Genomic DNA, 21,566 nt, shown 5'->3' with positions numbered 1-21,566 from the left:
AACATTAGTTAAATTCATAATGGATATGCAGGATTAGGACAAAACAAATAAGAAGGTGTGTGGGAGAAAAGACAAGCAAACGTTTGTTAGGTGAAAGGCTGTTCTGTTTGACCTCAGCTAAAATCCCTACTACGGCGAACCAGTACTGTGTCCACTGGCCAGCTGCTTCTCCCTAATAAGCAGTCAGTATCCCAGAGTGACTAGCAGGTTGGGAGGGATCTTCTGATTTATCAGTGACAAATAACAAGAGACCACTACTTGTCCTGGTTATCATTCACGATGCTAGTGCACCACCCTGCCCGTGCCCCAGGGACTCTGCAAGAGACAAGGCACTGGCTATTAGGGCACGGGTGGATGATTGAAACAAGGATGGGATGATATCAGGACACAACAGTGTGAGCACCAGGAACATAGGTAGCAAAAAAGGGTAGAAAACTCCATTCAGAAGTAAATCTGAGGAATCACTTAGGATAATCTTAGAGAGAAGCACATGTTGGCTGTCTAGAAAAAAATGATTAAGCAAATGATTTCAGTTTTAAATTACATCGATTGATTGTGTGTGATTGTGTGTGTGTGTGTGTGTGTGTGAGTGCGCACGCATGCATGTGGGTACGCATATGCTACAGTATGCATGGGTTGGTCAGAGGACAACTCACAGGAGCCACTTCTCTTGGTCCACCACGTGGGTCTTGAGATTGAACTCAGATCATCAGGTTTGGTGACAAGGACCTCAGGAAAGTAGCTGTCAGCATAGTAAAAGCCTTGCAGCCTAGGCTGAGGGCGCGGGACCAGGTCTCCATGGTGATGGAAGAATGGGAAACAGGTTGTGTTTCTGAAGGAAGATGATTCAAGAATTTGAGTGACATATGCCTTGTTTCAGTGAGACCACTTAGAGGGATATCCTGCTATTTCTACCCAGGGGTGGCAGTCACCTAAAGACAACACAGGGAGAGGAAATCTTATATTTTAGGTCTGTTAGAGAAAATTCCAGCATCCAAGAGACTAATACAATATCTTCCTTTTTTCTTCCACTTATTTGGAGCAAAACTTAGTGTTGAAACCTTCAAATGAATCTTCTGAAAATGTTGTATTTTCATTTTTAAAAGTTGAGTGTTAAGACTTGGCAGATAGCTCAATGGATAAGAGGCATGGCTGGTAAGATGATGGCCAGAGTTAGAGCTCCAGAACTTTCAACAAAACAGAACATTGGGCGTGGAAGCACGCTTGGAATTCCAGAACTAGTGAGGCAGAGAAGTACACTCCTGTAGCTCACTAGTCAACCAGCCTAGACCGGTTCAAAAAAAGCCCAATAATAACAACACCAACAACAAAACAAACAAAAGCAGGATCGACAGCACCTGAAAATGCCAACGGGCTGTTCTCTGCTCTTCACATGCACACACACAACTTTGAGAGTTAACACTGAGCAGTAAAAGCAATAGTCCCTTCTTTGTAAACGTCTAAGGCCCATCAGCAGAGCTAGAGGAAGTGGGTGGATGTGTCCTAGCACCTGTAGTGAAGAACGAATACAATGGGTCCTGACAGAGAGATTTACAAAACCTCAAGGTCAAGTGACACATACAGCTGGCAATGGAAACTGGAAAGAGAAGAGGAAGTGGGGGAGAATCAGAAGGAGAGAGAGATACAGAAAGACAAATAGAGACAGACAGGCAGGCAGAGACAGACAGACACACAGAGATGGTTAGAAAGACAGAGAATCAAAGGAAGAGAGAGATACATAGACACACATGTGCATACATACATACAGAGATGCTAGGGATCTTTAAGACATGGCCCATAGAGGCTTCAGATGGCATGTATGAAATTCCAGGGAGAGCCAACATGAGTCGGGTGGGGAAGAAAGCACTAGGAACAAATTCCTCCCCCAAAGCACTGTGACCAGAGGAAGCATCTTGGCATTCAGGAGCCAGGAAGAGGAGCGATAGGAAAAGGAGTCTGAAAAGTGTGCTCTCCAGGTAGCAATGAGAGGTGATGAGTTACTCTTTCCCGTAGACTTTGATTTGTCCTTTGTGACTGGCTGAGTGACACACGAGGGATCTCCACTCCCAGCCTTTATTGAATTTTATCTCACCTTGCTCCCCAAGGGGATCAAAGGCAGCTTCTAGACCTACAGAAAATACTGCAGTATCCAATAAATGAGAAAGATGAAGCTGGGGGAAGGGAAGGGAAGCAAACAGACTAATCAAACAGAGGCCTTTGAACCCTTATTTGAAGTTTATTAACAAGGAACCCCACAAGTCAGGGTGTCCATTAGGCAAGAGCATCAACCCAAAACAGGCCAAAATGACTTCCAACATCCGAGCAAGAGACATGGTCTAAAGGAGTGGACACTGTGGCGTGATGACCAGCAAATGTAAGCAAAGCAAGCTCCAAAGGTTTGTATTATGGTGTCCTCCACACATGGTAGCTCAGCACTATGCCAAGGTGCACTTCATCTGTGTTTTGGGAGCTGCTGGGATGCTGTCATCCAGGCAAAACAGCCTTCTCGGCTGAAGTCCTCAGAGAGTAGATGCACTGCCCAGCAGTTTCTCCTGCCCATGCCACTATTTCCCTTGGCCAAAGTCTGAAATCTACACAAAGCAGGAATCTTGCTTGTACCGCCACTTCTTTGCTTCTGCTTTGCAAGACCTGTGTGTTTTTACCATAGTTGAAACAGGCATTGTACAAACGGTCTTGGACTGATGAAGCTAAGAACAGAGGATAAGCCACAGAAACTCTAAGACATACACACCTTTATTTGGGTACTAGTTTGAGGAAGAAAAGCGTTAGGTCTGCTATCAGCCAGAAACTAAGGGACAACTTCCTATAGCCTGTGGAGTAAGCACAGAATGCTCTTGGCCACCACACCAGGGCACTGTCTTTTAGGCTAACTGTCCTGGGCCGTCTTGAGTAAGTTGAGAAAACCTAGATTGAAGAATTTCTCAGGTTGGGTTGCTCTTTGAACTTGTCTGTGGGGACTGTCTTGGTTGTTAATGGATGCAGAAGGGTCCAACCCACTTTGGGCAGCACTGTTCCCTGGGCAGGTGGTGTTAGGCTATGTAAGAAAGCTAGGCAAGCATGAATTTGTGTATGAACCAGCCAGCAGCATTCCCCCCATGGTTTCTGCTTCAAATTTCTGCTTGAGTTCCTGCCCTGACTTCCCTCAATAACGTACTCTAACCTGAAAGCTGAAATAAACCCTTCTTCGCCTTTATGTCCTGGCATTTGTCACCGCAGCAGGACAAAACTAGAACACTAACCACATACATCTCTGGTGTGTCCTAATTCCAAGCTGAAGGTTTGCTATTCGAGCAAATCACATTAGGTTAAAAGATCTGACATGAGTAGCTGGAGAGATGGCTCAGAGATTACGAGCACTGGCTGATCTTCCAGAGGTCCAGAGTTCAATTCCTAGGAATCACATGGTGGCTTCCAACCATCTGTAATGAGATCTGATACCCTGCACTGGTGTGCAGGCACACATGCAGACAGAACAATGCATACATAATAAATAAATAAACCTTAAAAAAATCTGACATGCTTTTTTAGTCTCAACAGGAACCAGTTGGTATGGACAGTTATTTACCAATGTTAATTACCACCATGTCTTTGTACATAGGTATTTCAAAACATTACTCTCAAAATGTATTCCAGACCGTGTGAAGGATGAGTAAAAAAGAAAGCCGCATGTCAACCCAGATAAGATCTGCAATGATAGACTAATAGCTACAGGGATCTGCCTGGACCAGGGTTAGAGAGCAAAATGCTCTCAACTGTTTACAAACAGCCTATGTGTTAGAAAATACATAAACAAGGAAAGGTGTGTAAACAAGAGGTTAGAAGTATAGTTGAGTAGAAGAAATTCTGAGAGATTTTTTTTCTCTTCAACGCCAAGTAAACCATCTAGTCCTACCTACTACAAAGACAACTGTTGTTCACATCCCTGCCAAAGACTCCTGCCACCCTAAAGCATAGCCATGCTTAACTTTAAAAACCTTAGCATGGAGAAGTAATCTTTCCAGGGGATTTCCAGTGGGAGCTTTTTGAAGAGACCAAAGTGGCAGAAATTGTGAATATGAAGGGTGAACCAGAGGGGGAGATGGGAGTGGGAGGATGGGATGAGAACACGTAAGCCGTGATTGGAAACACTGGCATGGCACTTCCGGCAGAAGACAGATGCCTAATGAGAATCATGTGTATGCCAGCTTGAAGACAGCACCACTGAGAGAGAATGACACAATTCAGTGTCCTAATAATAGAACCTTGAGAAACTCAAGACAGGGGTACCTACCTACCCAAGGCATCAAGCAGAGGAACAGGCACCATGAGCCAGAACGTACTGGAGGGGTATATGGAATAGAGTTATTTATGCTGTAAATCAATAAAAACAGGACAGGACAGATAAGAAAACAGAAGGAAGAGTTATCTTGGTGTCACATGTCTTTTATCTCTTGATTCAGAAGGCGAAGGCAGCAAGATTGCAAACTTGAGACACCTCAGGTAACATAACAAGACTTTATCTCAAAAACAAATAAGGCAAGAAAAGATCAAACCGATGAAAAATAACAAGAGAGTTACAGTTTGATAAGACAGGCTAGAAAGAGAGGAAGAATGAAAAACAGGGGCTAGAAATAAAAAGGAAATACTTGAGGATCAGATGAAAGGTGGTTCTCATCTTTGCATAAGGGAGGGTGTGAAATAGTCAATGCTATGATCAAAAATGGCAGGTTTTATATTGAGAACTTTAAAACACAGAAGGGAACATAAGATAGGTCACACTGAACTGCAAAGAGCCATCTGTAGAGGACATGGACACTCTCCTAGAGAGTGATTGTGAGTATCAGTTGCAACACATAAGACCCTCCAAGGGTGTGCTCTCTGTAGTTCAAATCCATGTGTCCCTAAGGTGTGCACATGCAAGGAACAAAACTCTTATTTTTGGCCTACCTAGTGTTCCTGTTTATCCTTTGTCAGGGACATGCAGTGTTTGGCTGTGTTTTTCAGGCAGTGTTAAAACTGTCCGTGAGACATGGGAAGAATTCATGGGAAACTTTCCAATGGCCTTAATGAGCTGTAGCTATTCCAAGTACATAATACGTCCAATTAAACAATTCTCAAAGGTTAATCATGGTCATCAGACCAGGCCCCTCAATAAGCGAATGCTGCAAAACATGCAAAAAAGCATTTCCTGCAAATGCACAAACCACCCTGTCCAGAGAAATGTCAATGACTGCTGGACCTCTGTCAAAAGGCAAGGATGCCCCCTGCCTTGGCCCTCTGCCTGCTGAGTAAGGCTGATGAAGGGAGCAGTCGGGAAGAGCCTATCACTTCCTGAACACATCCAACAGAGCCCAAGTTGTCATCTACCTAAGCCTGTCCAACGTGCATCCAAGATTTGCTCTTTCGGTGGCCTTGGGTCATTGGTGGGCATCCTCTCTCCTTCTCCTACTGAATGAATCTAAATGTTCGGCAATCGTTGGTCCCCAGTGTTTAGTTTGTAGGTTTTCATCTCCCCCACCAAATATCTGAAATATACAAATGTTTTCCCATGACTTTGAGTATTCATTATTATTTTTAAACTATGTTTTAAACTATATGTATAAGGGGGTGGGGTGTGGTGAGTGAACACGAGCACAGGTGTCCACAGGAGCAAAGGGGGGATCCAGATCATTGGGAGTTGGAGCTACAATTGGTTGTGAGCTACCTGACATGGGATCCAAGTTTGGGTCTTCTAGAAGGGAAGAACATGCAGAAGCATCTATTCCCCCACCCCCACCTCACCTTCCACATTCAATCAAACTCAAATTTCTCAAATCTGGAGTTTCCATCTTCCCTGACAGATGAGACTCCTGGGCAGGTATCTGGGCTCAGAGCAGGCAGGCAGGATAATCAAAGTGTCCCTTACAGGAGTTTGCCACACGCCACTCTGTAACCATCAGAGCTTTGCTGCCAGCTGAAGGTGTGCCCACCTCATACGGATCAAAGGACACGAGCAGTTGAAAGTCTGTTCAAGGCTTTGTTTCCATTTGCAAGGGAACGATCGGAACGATTGTGGCTTTGGTGTGCAGTGTGAAGGTGAGTTAGCCCATGGCTTTTCCATCAATATTTAATCAAAGAGCAAGTATAGGGAATGCAGCTGAGTGCCTGGTTCAGGCGAGGAAAACGGGACTGACCTGATAAAATCCACATTGTCAAAATGAATAAAACAGAGCGCTGAAGGAAGGCAGTATAAGCAGGGACTTGGGCAACAAATTGACTTGAGAATGAAACCTACTTGACTTTGACAGCTTATAAATACTATGTGGTGTGCATCCCAGAGAAACAGATGGTTGCCAGCAATATTGTTTTAGGCAGAAAACTAGAGAATATGTATATAATAAGAGTGTAGATGTGTATACATATTTATCATGAGGAAATTAGACTTGCAATCAATACATTACTTTAGATGTATTATGTATGGGCCTAATTTTAAGTGCTGTATGTCAATTTCAACAAACACCAGAGACTGAGATTCTCACATTAGCTGAACTGGGAAGCCTCTAAATGCTCCTAACTGCTGCCTGCAAAGACAGGAATGCATCACTTGAAATTAGATTCAGCATGAAAAATACCCAAAGCAGCAGGAGCTGGTTAGAGACAATGACCTTCTGGCGGATATTTAATGAAGTCACATAAAACTCAAAAGTGCCTATAGACGCTCAATACATTTAAGCTGCATTTACACGGAGACACAGTGCTTGCAAAGTCCACTGAGAGTGGGCTTTGGGAGAAGTTCAGAGGTCCCTCTGTATATCGCTGTCAGCGACAGAAGCATCCCACTGACACTAATTCTGCCCTGTGTTCTTGATACTAACAAGTAACAGTGTATGGACGGGAGAGGTATATCTAGGAGTATGTATGAATATACACATATGCATGCAATAACAGCATAAAAGAGGCTAGGAATTGAAGGAGAGTCGGGAAAGGTATACAGGAGTGTTTGGAGAGAGGAAGGCAAAGGGAGATATATAGTTATGTTACAATCTCAAAGATAAAAATAACATGTCTCCTTAATATTATATCTGAAAATATTATTTAAATGTTAGCAAATCATGTAATTTACTAAGCAAAATTTCAAAAAGTTTATATAAGAGCAGTTAAAAACACATAAAAGTGAACAAGTTACATGTTTCCAATTTTTTCCCATATCTTCTAACCCTTGAAATCATAGACAGTTATCACTCTGTCAGGCTTTTGCTACTGTGCATTATGTTGTTTTTCTTATTTATAATGTTTAAATTTTATAATAACAATATAATTGTATTATATAATAACAATTGTGCAAACAAAATATGGAATCAGCTCCTGTAATATTTCTTCAACTTGTGTGTCATAAACCATATTCTAAAATTCCACTTGGCTTTTAAGCTTAGGCCTCTCACAGCATCTGTAAGAATGTACTCCTCGAGAAAATGCTCACACTTCCTGACTATAGGAAAGGAAGCCTAAGTTACGTGTCACGTCTCATCAATCAGTTGCTTCCCGGGCACTTGTATGCTCTGCCGATGACTTCTCTCGGTGTTGTGTGCAGTTAGGAAGCTGGGCACGAATTCTTACATATATTTAAAGTGTGGAGAGGTGAATGGAAGCAAATGTTAGGAACTCTCATCGAGGATGAATTATGAACTAGCAAGGTCAATAATTGTGTGCAATCTCTTGGTTCTAAATACAATTCTGTGTTTAATACCATGTTTTCCCATTCACATCTGCATGGACATGGGCGACTCACACCACTGAGTGGTGCAGAATTTTCACAAGACCAAGGCATTATCAAGTCTGAGCTTCATCTTGCCTTCCCACTGAGCCTTTGTAGCATGCAGGCTTCTCTAATCTCATCTGTATTTCCTCCTAGCGCTCTCTCTCTCTCTCTCTCTCTCTCTCTCTCTCTCTCTCTCTCTCTCTCTGTGTTTGCATAGTCTTAGGATTAATCCTAGTGCCTTGAGCACACTAGGTCAGCATTCCACATTGACTGATATATTCTACCCCTCTTTTCCATATAACTTTAAACAGGGGCTAGTCTTCATACTTCATGACGTTGAATGTGTCAAAGGTTCATAATATCAAGGGCTAGATAATAAAAAGCACAAATTAAGAACAGAAAACACATGGGAAACATTAGTACGTGCCTGACATCCTAGCACTTTAGAAATAGTGTCAGAATGATTGAGATTTCAAGGCCAGCCTAGGCTACATAGTGAGATTCCATTTCTTAAAACCAAACAAAACAGATGAATATCACAAAGTAACCAAACTCATAAACATTTAGGAGCGAAAAAGCAAAAGCCACCATATCCTATCTAATTCCAACTGTCCTGATAACTCGGATACAAAGGCTCTTCACACTACACCATGGATGCAAAAGAAATTCATGCAATTCTCTAAGGAGAGATGCCGGCTCCTGGACTCAGGCAAGTCATTTCTTTCTTATGCAAGGGATGCAGAGTGACAGAACAGACAACGACTTCAAGTGCTGTGACTCAAGGGAGCTCGCAGCACTTCTAAATGCTGACACCATCCAGCCCTGCTGTAAGAAAGAAGGGGTGAAGACACATCATTTACACACACAGAGAGCCTTGCAACAGGGACCTACAATCAGATGGTTCCAGCATGTTTCTTTCTGATGAACTCATTTGCCATGGAGTCTAGAGAAATGCTAACATGTCTGTAAGGGGTGTCTCTTCAGTCCTGTGTGTTTCCAGACTGCCTGCAGCAAGTGCTACCTCCCAGGCAATGCACAGCTGAAGTCTCTCACAGAGTCTCAAGTGCCCAGTCTATGCCATTGATTAAAAAGGGAACTGTAAGCTCTCCATACCAGATGTGTGGAGCACACAGGGGAGCCTGCTCCCTTCCAAATCTACTTTGTCTTTGAGTGTCTTATTTTCCTTGGTGGCATCTTGCATAGGCTGTGTCCTTCTGTGGATGAACATGTCTACGGCTTTGGGATGTAGTGTCAAAGTGAGCTAGCTATGACCCATGTGGTAGGTGACATTTTGGTTGCTTCTCTTGGGCTCCAAGTCAATGCCCGCCCCCTCAATGAAGGATTGAGCTGTGCAACCACTGTGTGCTGCTGCCTGCACACCTAGTTGCCGGCTGTGTCACCAAGGAGCACTTTCCTCTGGCTGCCACAGAGAAGGCGGCCACTCCATCTATCGCGGGCTCTTTTTATGAAGTAGTTGATTTTGCAATAAGATAGCTGTGGCTTACCTACTCCCCAGGGTGACAAGCCACACCCTGGAGCAGCTATACCTGGGTAAGACATAGCAGTGGCAGGACCGTGCTAAGAAAAGTCTCTCTGGCTCTGTCTTAGTCTCTGCCACTTTGCACAAAGATGCTGCCTTGAAAGGAAGGAACTTCCCATGTTGTATAGCAATGTCAGGGCCAGCACTGAACATACGGTACTGATGAAGAGCAGTGGGCAAATTATAGCATGTATATCAAATCTGGTCAGTTGGTTATCTTTGTAGTAATAAATGAAGTGTGTGTGTGTGTGTGTGTGTGTGTGTGTGTGTGTGTGTGTAAATCAGAAGCCAACTTCTAGGCTTTCATTATTCAGGATGCCATACACATTGCGTTTTGTTTTTATTTGACTTTGTTTTGAGGACACTTTACCTGAAACCCACTATTCAGTGAGGCCCAAGGATCCACACATTTCTGCCACCCTAGTGCTGAGATTACAAACACACTTGATCATGCCAGGCTTTATTACATCAGCCTCAGAGAGCAATCTCAGATCATCTCGCTTGCGTGGTGCACAATTTACCATCTTCAGCAGGGGCTATAAGCAAACACAGCTATGTTTGCTTCTATCTGCATGGTTCCTCCATGTTCCCCTGGCAAAGACATTAGATCCTGAAAAGCCCCAACTCTTTACTATGCAGACCTTCACAGATACATCTTGCTGGTCACAAAACTAAATAGTATGTTTTTGCAGTATATCCCTGTATATTCCCCAAAGGGCTGGCACAGAAACAATGAGTTCCAGTGGATGAAGAGTTAAGATCCCTGGGTCTGGGTAGGTGTGGTGGCCACTGGTAATCCCAGCAGAAAAGGGAAGTGATCAAAGAAGATCCTAGATATCAACTTTGAATGCGCAGATGCGCAGACACACACACACACACACACACACACACTTTCAAAAACAGAAACAAAATACAAGCAAAAAAAAAAAAAAAAAACACTGAGCCAAATAACAATGATCTTCATGTACCAGAAGAGTCAATTGGCTGAATCTTTAGAGGAAGTCACATGACTACATCACTGCAAACTATATTCCCATAAATGCACCAGCAAGAACATGATGACTCAGTGCACATATGCCCGTGTATCTAATACGTGTATGAATATCTTGTTTAAAGAGTAGTCTGGTGGGCAGACAATTCAAGAGCTCTGCCACCTACCGGGCCATGTGCTTGCTCTCTAGAGCCAGGCCTACTGTTAGAGTCTTTGTTCTTTCAAGGCAAAGGGCACATTCAGTGCCACCGTGTCCTGGCTCTTTGCAGTACTATAGAGGGTGTGCAAAATATAGCCAAGTAGTAGAGCAAAGTCCCCTCATTACAACTTATTGAAAAGAAAAAGAAGGGATTGCTTAGTACAATTCAAGAAATGCCTCCTTGCCATGAAAGAAACTCACAGTGTTTTAGGGGAGAAAGGAAACTGACTTCTAAGTGTGGCTTGCGGGAACACTTATAACTGTGTCGGGTCTCTTACAGTAAACACAATTTAATGGTTAATTGTTGCTAATTGGAACTACTAATGGACCTAATTTTTAATTAAGGGATGAGACGGAAGTCATTTGGAATTAGCTCATGGAATCCAGGAGAACACATGTTGCAAAGAGTTTGAGAAACAGCTTCTTCCTTTGAAGACACGTAAGCCCTGTCCCCCAGCCTGTTGGTGATATGAGAGAGTCTTCAAAAGTAATTCTTTCCAAGGGATGGCTGTACAAAGCTAGGCTTTGCCTGCTACTTAAGGAGAAGCTCCAGTGCCATCTGTTTTGTTTAGTTTGATGTGGGGTGAGGGGAGGGGGACTAAGTACCACTATGCAGCTTAGGCTGTCCTGAGTGGAAATATCTTAAGAGCCAGAGGATGGGGAATTTGCTGTGAGATCGTATCTTTTAGTAATATCAGAAGCTACACCTACAAAGTCCCAGCATCATGGCCACCTGAACGTGAGCTGAACGATCATGGCACCAGTGGACATGCCAAACTGGGTGGTGAAAAGCTCGTGATGCCTCCGCCCTGCACAAACAATTGTGCAACCAGGTAAAGCCATGATCTTCCCTGGGAAGAATACGCTAATTGGTTGTTGGGTGCCAAATGGCCAAGAAACATTACATAGACTAATAGATTATATTTAGGAATCCATACATATGTGAAAATACATATATATGCGGGAAAGAACTGTTAGTGAAAAAGGAGGTCACAAATTTGAAGGTGAGCAGGGGGAGGTAGATGAGAGGGTGTGGGGGGAGGAAAGGGAGGAGTAGAGAAATGTTGTAATTGAACTACAATCTCAAAACCAAACAAAGAAATGAAGAGGACGGTTATTAGGGATGTGTGGCTGCGGTCATCTGCCTTCTAATGGAAATGACCAGGGATGGTAACACATAGCGGTGACTGAGGAGAGGGACAGGAGTGACACACCTCAGAGACCCATGGTGCCTAGCATCAGCCACTCTCTTTGGACATCGCTACTCTTCCCTTGGCATTTCCCCCCTGGTAATTATTTCCCAACTACATCTTCACTGTAGAAGCTTCAGCACTCACTTTAGACCCACTAGTCTAGCAGTATCTTGTGTTCCTGGGTTACTTAAGTCCAGTTTGGTGACCTGGCCTCGTGATCAAGTCCATCGTCAATAAATAGTTCATGGTCCAAAATTTTAAAAATCCAAGTTTTTTGATTTTCACTACTCCACACATCTGAGTCTCTTGAATTTTCTTTCTATCTTCTATCAGCTTTTGTTCGTTCTTCAAAGTCCTCCTCAAAACCATTTGCGGTTCAGTTACTTCCGTACCCGAGCCATCAGAGCGCATTTCCTGTTTTCTTACTCCATACGAGAAATCTTCAGAGCTGATTAATCTATTTTCTTGGCTGCTGATCATTACAGCAAGCAAAATCAAATTTCCTGAACCTGAAATATGACTTAGTGGGAAAAAGCCCTTCCCTCACAAGACGGATGACCAGAGTTTCAGCTCTGAAACCCACAGTGACAGGAGAAGACTGACTCTCTTATGCCTTCCTCTGGCCCCCACAAGCATGCACTCATGCATGCGCCCACACACGCGCACACATGCGCATTCACACCACAACAAAATTTTAAAATTGTCACAAAGGTCCACCCTCTGTAGTTTTGAATGAACTGCCCCTCAAGCCTTCCATTTCCTCTCTTCTGCCTGAAGCCTCCCATCACATCTCAAGACTTAGAACTTTGCATAGAAGCCAAGAGCAGCTTCCTGTTCCTCCAAGCACACACAACACCCTCTCTTCATGCCCTGTACAAGAAGGACTTTGTTGAGGCCCTTCCGGGTGCTCACCTCCCTTTAGATACATCTTTAACTATTGCTCTTCTTTCTTCCCAAGGTAGAAACATTCCATTAAAAAGACCAACAAATAATCAGCTGCATTCTCTGTCTCTTTAGATCATCTTCAACCCTGATAGCCAAACTTGTGCAGTTGCTACATCTGCCTGTGACATACAGGCATTCACTCTTCTTGCCCTTTCCCCAAAATACCACTATCCAATTCACTAAAGAATTTCTCAAATCTTATTTGGTGTGTGTGTGCATTTGTGTGTGTGCACACAGATTCACATGCACGTGTGCATATATATTTGCACCTGCGTGAGGTTTTCTGTGGAGGCCAGGACAGGTAGCCAGATCCCTTGGAACTGGAGGGATAGGTGGTGTGAGTTGCCTGGCATAGGTTCTGGGAACTGAACACATGCCCTCTGCAAGAGCAGCAAGTGCTGTTAACTGCTGTGCCACCGTCTCCACCCTCCTAGTGATCAGGTTGAATGAAATCCCGTGGCTTGTTTTTAAGACTCCTATGCACTTGTTGTAGTCTCGCTTTTGACATAACTGCATCTTCCTCCTCTGTCTGGCTCTCCATCTATTACACGGCGCCCTTTCCTTTACTCTTCTGTGCTTCCATTTTGTGCTCCCTTTCTTAAGCTGAGGAGTCTGTCACTCTTTCTCGCTTCAAGCACATTCATCCTGGCAGCAAGGGCTAAACTCTGTGACAGTAACTCCAAACACAGCCTCCACGTAAAGACAGCGTTTGTAATAGAGACACACATTGCCAGTGCTGTTCGGCTCTCCACTGGCATGTGTGACGGATATCTCAACGCCAACACGTTCACTAGAGAAACTCAGCCTTCTCCCCAGCACACCCGAGCCTCCTTCAGTGTAGCTCCTAAAAGGGGTGGGGGCAGGTCACTGAGCTACAGGAACTGAAGATCTGTGCTTTGTCCTTTTGATGTCTATCCTGGTACTCAATTGCTAACAGCATTTGGGGTGTCCTATCCCCTTCCCTTATCACAAACTCGCTAGCATTCAATGTTACAGTCATTTCCAGGATGGGACTACTTGCTACTGTGATTTCTTTCTGAGATCCTTCAGTGCATTTGGCCCATTCTGGTTTTGCCTGATTCCTGGACATCTCTGTCCTATAAGCAGAGCGATTACGTCATTCTCCTTAGGATAGTGCTCGTTACCTTACCTGAGGATACTGCTACAGCTGACCTACTTCTCCGGCTACGTTCCTTTCTCCCCATCTCTGCATATATCTCTGTCCTGCTAAGCCGTCTCTAATTTCCCAGCCTTTCCAACTCTCAGAAGTCATTGCCCAAGCTGCTCCCTTAGTCTGAAATCTCAGCTCTGTTTTTTTTTTTTTTTTTAACTTAGGTAATTCCCATGTATCTTTGTTTCTATGGTGAGAAAATTCTTTCCCCAAGGCCTTTCTCTGACCTCTGCTGGTTTATGTCTATTGTTCCTTTTGTACCGACATAATATATCGTGCCAATAATGATTAGCGTGGCTGTAGCGAACACTGTTTGAACACTTAGTTAATGTCAGGGCCTGTTCTAAGCAGAGTGTATGGTTTAACTTAATCAATGCTTACAACCTCCTTATATGGTTGGTGTTTCCCCAGAGAAGTGAGCTACAGAAAGGTCAGTAATTTCCCCAAGTGTCCACCACGGAAAAGGACACAGGTAACTTCAGACCTGGAGCATTTTTTTAATGAATCAAAAATTAATAGTAAAACATTTATATTGTTGTATTAAAATATTCATAACCAATGTCTTTCTTTTTTAATGAGTATTTCTAGTTCCAGCACTGAACTCAAGCTAACACACAGTATGTTACCAACAAAGATTAAATAAATATATAAATAAAACAAGATGAGACGTGACTGAAAGAACAAAGAGTCCTTACCCCACATGAGAATCACACAGACCTAGCTTTGATACATGCCGAGGTCATACATTGTCCTCAAATCTGAAGGGACTTGCTGTCACTCAACATCCTCATACTGTCGGCCACTCTAAGAGTTGTCATATCCTGTCCTGTATGCCTGACAGACCACTCCACTAGCGTCTGTCTGACAAACTCCCATTCAGCCTTACTGATCCTACTCCAAATTCACCTTATTACTCTGAATCTCAAATTTTCTTTCTATTTTCTTGTTTCTCTATACCATTTATATCATCACAAATAACATCACAAGAAACAGCAAAATAAAACTGAACTAGGATGCCGATTTTTTAAAATAAGGACAGACTCTCTATTCATATTTACATCTTCAATGCTTAGCATAGTACTTAGAAATAGTTTGGTAATGATTAAAATACTCGTTGAATGAAAACAGAATAGATTCTATCTCCGTGGATAATTAAGTTAATATCTTGAGCTCTAATATATTAGAGCAGTTTGGTTGGCTCATCTATTGGCAAAAGCTGATCATCTAAATCACTTGGTACTGGCACATTGGGATATTTGGGGAAGATTTGTTACCTCATCAAGCTCAGTCTGCTTTCTTAATATGGTCAGTAGTTGGATAAAAGATATACAATTGTTCAATGAAATCATCTACAAGCCAGTTAGCAACCATTCTAGAAAACACATCTATTGCTATTTAGACATAAGCCCAAGGAGAGTACAGCTATGCAATACGCACATCTGGTGTCCAAATCTTATAAGGAGGAGCTAAGTGTAAAATGGTCCAAAATGTGGTTTTTCATAAGAATGTTCTATTGGCCCCTTTCTCTGTACCCAATATTGACAACTTAATATATCTTTTATTGGCCACAAATCATAGTGAGTTTTCATGTGTATGTGGGGGTTACATGTATGTATGTGTGCACACGTATACAGGAGTAGATATGTATATCTACACATGCATGTGGGGGTAGGAAGATGTCAATTTTGGATCCCATTCCTCAGGAGTCACCCACAGTTTTTATTGAGGTTGGGTATTTCATTGGTCTGGACCTCACCTATTGGGCTAGACTGGCTGGTCTCTGCCTCCCCAGCGCTGGCATTACTGTGTGTCTGGTTTTTTTATGTGGGTGCTGTGGGATTGAAATAAGAGCCTCCTGCGAGCGTCCTGTGATTGTGTCAATTCACAAGCTCCATACCTTGGATTTTAATTTTCTACTGTGGTTTTATTTCTTGTTCCACAGACACACACTCACAGGCTTAAGTTTTGTAAAGTATTATGTTTAGCAAGTTGTTTATCTACTTGAGATTTTCAGTGAATCAGATGGGAACTCCCAAGGTTAGGCACTGTTTCTTGCTAAAACTAATTTGTATAGAGGCGACCCATGATTGTAAAGTAAGTAATTCTGACAATTGGCTTGCAATTTTCATTGCAATATGTGTGTTAATATCTTGCTATATTCATTGTGACACACACAAACACACACACACACACAGAAATAGTCTTATCACAGAGATACCTAGAACTCATCACGTAGACCAGGCTGTCCTCAAATTCCTAGAGATTTGCCTACCTCTGCCTTTTGGATTCTTAGATTAAGGGTGTGCACCACCATGCCCAGCATTCACTGTGTTCTGAAAGATGAAAGGATGCTTGGCTGAGGGATTATTTGTTATTATTAATGTTAGTTAATTATTAAGAGTATGAGTCTTCTGTCCAACAAAGGGGCCAAAGGTTAAAGGAAGTAAAAACTATACATACCAAACATTCCTCTACAGTGTCACACGTCTTAAACACACACACACAAAAGGTCATACATCGAAGGACAACAGGCACATGACATTTTAATGAATGGCAACCCCTGGAGAACGAGAGTACCAAAGTGATGTCCAGTTGCAAGCCAACTCTTTGCATTGATGTGGCTCTGAGATGAAAGTATAGCTCCAGGCATAACTAAGGAAGTCCACAGGACAGGAGGAAGTGCTCCCCTTCAGAACCTGCATCGGGCAAGCGCAGTGGCCTTGAGTGGGATGCTCTCTGCTGAAAGCCATTTCTCGGCTGCCAGACTCCACTGCCTCCCGGTTCTTTAGGGCATTTCCTGAATTATGTTCATGTACTCTTTCCAATGACTTTTTTAGTCCCCTTTGAATATTTTTAACCACTTAATATGCCAAAGGCCCAAAGAGTTCCAAGCTCTTCGTGCTTCCTGTGATTCTTCAGTTAGTTAAAATAAACAAAAATTAATAATTGTGTCCATTTTCCTCTTTGCAACAAACAAAAAGCAAAAGTTAAGATGAAGGCACAATATCCATGCAGTTCAAAGTTCTTTTTTAAAAGCACCTTCTTTACACACATATACTCAGCTCCACATTGCACCATTAAACTTTACAAAACAAATTAAATATTGCTAATTTATTGTTGAAGACCCTCATGTGGCCTCAAAGTAACCTCTGTTACCTTACTGTGAAATGGAATATCAGAAGTGTCACTTTTGATATCCCAAATATAACCTCTTAGAAAAATGAAAGTTTTGATTCATTCAACAAATGATTTGAGTATGCATCTCAGTCCCTGTCCTGGGAGCCGAGCAAGCACATGGGGGTAACTTTCTGATTTCTGAGGAATTCTGCTCTTGAAAGCAGCGCTTCTCAATCTCTTTTTACAAATACGTGCTCTGTTTTTTTAAAGTAAAATCTTTCTTACACTCTTCAGAAATTCTGACGACTCTGTCAAACACTGAAACCCACAGATACACAGAACATTGAGAAATCTTCTGCATATCTTTCGGGACAAAGTGTCTTTGAGATCTTACCTTTTGTTTTAAAGACAGTATATCTATTTTCCAGACACAGAGCCAGATTGTCCTAGTCAACAGACTCATAGCTAAATGTCCCTCCCCTTGGCAAAATGAAATGCAGACTTCTTAACCCCACCCCTGTTGAGAATCACTGCTTTGAAGAGTTTTGGAGCAAACCAGGTGAGATCCATCTCCTCCCTCCAGTTAAGTCTGAAAGGAATTAGAGTTTTCCTACCTGACACAACAGCTGGTGAAGTACCATAATTCTGTCTTGGGATTGAATCTTGGAATGAAAAGAGCATGAGAAAGAATGCAATGAAGTCCAAAGGAAAATAAAAACAGAATCTTAGCATTAAAAGCTGGAAGGGCCCACAGTCCGCCTGCCCCACCCCCCTTTCTGCACATGCAGGGCATCATGGCCCTAGTGGACAGTGGATGTCAGTCTCCATTATCACCAGAATGTGCATGTGACCAGGACCAGTTCTCAGAGCATCGCCATCCTCTTGGTCTATTTGATTTCCGCCTTTGGGAATCAAGTGGGACGTTCTTGCCCTCCCGAGATGTTGTAAGAGTTTTATGAGACAGTCCATCTTGAGGGTACCCAGTGTGTGGTAGGAATGGAGAACAAAAGAAATACGTTTGAAGGAGATTGACGAAAAACCTGCATGTTCTTATACTATAAGGATCAGATAGCCCGAGTCTTATAAAGCCCAAGTTAACATTAGCATTTTTTCAATCATTGTGACCAGGGGCAGACTTTGCCCAGGCATAGGAATCTTGCCTAAATCTTTTGGAACAGAGGAAAGATGACTTTTCTTTTTTTTTTTTTTTAAAAAAAATGTCATAACATTGGAGGTAACGAAATCTAGAAAACAGTTAAGCAACAAGCAATCACTGCAAATGTGGGGGTGTGGGAAGGATATATCAGCTGTTTTAAAAGCGACAAAGAGGCTTTAACCCATGCAACTCCTTCACAATCTTTCCTGCAATGTTTTCTTTATCAGGACATAGTAATTACACAGAATAATGGCTTTATTACATTTTCGTACATGCACATATTAATTTTGTCACACTCACCCCCCACCCTTTAATTACACAGAATAATGGCTTTATTACATTTTAGTACATGCACATATTAATTTTGTCACACTCACTCCCCACCCTTTAATCCTCTATTGCTCCCTATTTCTGCCCTCCCACCCCTCTTCCCATTCCTAAGTAGTTCATAGCCAGGGATCTTAAAACAGAAAGTGGTTCATAGCGTGGGATTTTAGCCAGACTTGTAAAAAATGAAGATGGTAACCCCGCTCCCAGCTCTCTATAAGATTAAGGCACAGATGGTCCTGTGCGAGCTCCTATTTCATTCATGTGACCTGCGCTGCACTTTAAAAGCCCATACCTCTATATCTCTCTCCACTCAATAGCTTCTGAGACCATCCACAAACTTGCCTCCTAGTTGGATGCCAATGGTTGTCTTGAGGAAATGGCATGTGCGAAGAGGACTGTCAACCTTGAGAAGCACTTAGGCACTAAGAACAAGCAAGCACTGCTCACACCTCAAATGCAAACAAGCCATGGTTATGAGTGCCTGGTCTTTTGAAACAGGGAAGTGACCTAGTGGCTTGACTATGAGCCCCACGCGGAAGGAGAATCAATTTGAAAGCAATTCTAAAGGCTTTAGTAATACTGACCTTAACTCCTCCTTATTTTTTCATAAAACATAAAACTTCAAGTTTCTATTCAAAAATTAAGGAAAAATGAGCTATATTTTGTACCATGCGATAGTCTATGCATATCTGTAATTATGATATAAATAAAGACAAATATTAATATAGAAAATTATGACTACTGTTTAGTAGTTGGGGAATGAAAACAAATAAAATGATTCAATATAAATAATTTCAGTCTCATTTCCAAAAATAAACATATTTGTTTTATAATACTTTTTAAATAGATTTTATTTTCATTCTATTTTATTTAGTTTCATTCTATGTGCATGTGTGTGCAGTGCCTATGGGTGCCAAAAGAGGGCACTGCTAGCTGCAGTTACAGGCAGTTGTGAACCACTTGATGTGCCTTCTGGAAACTGAACTCAGGTTCTCTGAATAGCAGCAACAAGCACTCTTAACCATCCAGCTGCCTCTCCAGCTCTCCCTGCAACTTTGTATTTCTCAACAGAAATATTTTAAAAGTAATCCCTCACAGTTACATCGTGTTCCACATTGCAAGTTCATAGCCTTCTGACTCAACACCATCAACAAGGCTTACCCTACTTCTGTGACACGCTAGTGGATTCACACTGTGTTATACTTGCACCTATGAATGGATCGCTGCTTAATTAGTCTCCTTTACTAAATACTGTCTAGAATATTGTATCAAAAGCATGATGGCTTTCCTGTTATTTTACACTATTTCTAGACACCAGCTTCTCAAAACTGTAAGTAAATGAACAACAGAAGCATTCTGAAGGGCTTGGACGGGACACTTTGCTCTACCTACTGATGCTGTACAACGCAAGGGCACCCCCAAAGCTAATTTCCCTCTCCTTTCATAAACAATGTGTGGGTTGTTTATCTTCTCTAGCTGCGGTGTGTGTGTGTGTGTGCATAATTGTTCAATTACAGCAGTGACAGTTTTTAATCATATTATTCCATTTTCTCTACCCTGTTTTATTCCCAACTCACTCATATTCTTTGGCGTTGTCTGTATTAGGACCTTTCTGTAATGATAATAATTTGCTTCAACTCAAGATCCATATTGTAAGAAATAAAGATTTAATATTTGTAAGTAACCCTGTCCCCAACAGACTTGCCCCTACCTCTCCATTCATTATTTACACGGAACATTCTCCATGCAAGGAACTATTATGTTACAGTAAGTTTAAAGAACTTTTTAAACTTTAACCTTTGCAGTTACACTTTCTGTCTTGCACTAGTTTGCAATTAGCTGCTATTTTTCCCTTGAGAGCTCACTTAAGGAATTGTAGCCATCAGGACTCATGAAGCCATTTATTGCTTAGGATACTATCTACTGAGTCATGATTCCATATAAGCTCTTCTGATTGATTTTATGATTCTCTATCTTAATACTGATATTTACGCCTAATGATGGAAAAGGCAAATAATGCATATTTTCATCAGATTTTTAGAGCAGTGGAGAAACGGGATGTTTGAAGGATGACAGTGAGCTCTGGCCAATCAGGACTACAATTCCAGGATTGTTTTTGTGAGTGGCAACAATTACGCCATGATGTCACAATTCTGCAGGGGCTTGGGAAAAGCAAACTGAACTGGAGATAAGGTGCCTGCAGAACAGAATCTTTTTATTTCTTTCAAAGGAGCCTGGTGGCATTGTAAGCCACTGGTGACCAGCGGCTGAACAAATGAAAAGGAGATAAGAAAGTTGTAAAACAAGATTGTCATGCAATGTAGAGGGTCTCATAATGCACTCAAGGCCCAGGTGGCTTCTGCTAAAGCTCCCGGTAACTTGATATGAAATCGTGGATAATGGGGCTTTGCTTTTATCGGAGGAGTTCTGTGAGAAGAATAAACAAATGCAGGGAAAGCCAGAAAAGTCCTTCAAGGTTAGAGCCAGGAAATAACATAGGTACCTTGTTTGCATCAATCTCATTTAGCTTGAAGCCCATACATTCAGTTAGCTTAGCAATGGTTTGAGAATTGACCACCACACTTCCAAGAGGGAAAACTCCAGATGGAAATTCTTTAAACCACATGATACCCATTTCAAAATTCGAGGTGATATGAGATGAAATATACCTGCCTTTTTGAAGAGAAAAAGGATGCTTTGGTTCAATGGAATTCCTTTTGCCAAGAGTCTTAAAAAGGAAAGCAGGGCACTGAGTGGCCTTAGCGTCTTCTAAAAAAGGAAAATCCTACTCTATCTCCCTGCCCTCTGGCCTGACCACTACCCTACCCTGAACTACACCGCAAATGTCACTGTTCTATGCCCTGTAAGCCTATCTGCTCCTCGGCTTCTTGCTTGTTGTCGCTGCTGTGGTTGCTGTTCACACTTGGTTTTGCGAATTCTCCAAGAGCTCAGATTTCTGAGTCACTGAAGACTCCCAGGTAGGGAGGAGATACTGGCACAGAGAAAAGTCTCCCATAGACTCCTGCATTTGAACACTTGGTTCCCAGCTGGTGATGCTGGCTGAGGAAGTCTTGGGATTTTCAGATACAGAATCTTGCTGGAGGAAGCACCTCATTGGGGGCAGGCATGAGTGTTTGTGGCCTCAACACCCTTCTTGTTCTCTCTCTCTCTCTCTCTCGACTTCCC

General features: G+C 42.3%; 1 protein-coding gene across 17 annotated transcripts in view; it reads right to left on the bottom strand.

Annotated features, from left to right (window-relative positions):
* Rbms3 (RNA binding motif single stranded interacting protein 3) overlaps positions 1–21,566 on the bottom strand; it is a 1,002,574-nt gene that overhangs the window by 32,692 nt on the left and 948,316 nt on the right. For 10 of the 17 annotated variants that reach the window (XM_050141447.1, XM_050141449.1, XM_050141453.1 and 7 more), the window contains one exon: positions 17,509–17,556. The exons of the other annotated variants lie outside the window; for them this stretch is intronic. In XM_050141447.1, coding sequence (XP_049997404.1) covers positions 17,509–17,556 — 48 coding nt within the window. The remainder of the gene's footprint in view (positions 1–17,508; positions 17,557–21,566) is intronic. 17 annotated transcript variants of the gene reach the window in all.

The sequence above is a fragment of the Alexandromys fortis genome, unplaced genomic scaffold (genome assembly GCF_014885135.2).
Source record: "Alexandromys fortis isolate MF-2015 unplaced genomic scaffold, M_Fortis_MF-2015_v1.1 scaffold_44, whole genome shotgun sequence".
In the NCBI taxonomy this organism is placed as follows: Eukaryota; Metazoa; Chordata; class Mammalia; order Rodentia; family Cricetidae; genus Alexandromys; species Alexandromys fortis.
This window is presented reverse-complemented; position numbering and strand designations above follow the sequence as displayed.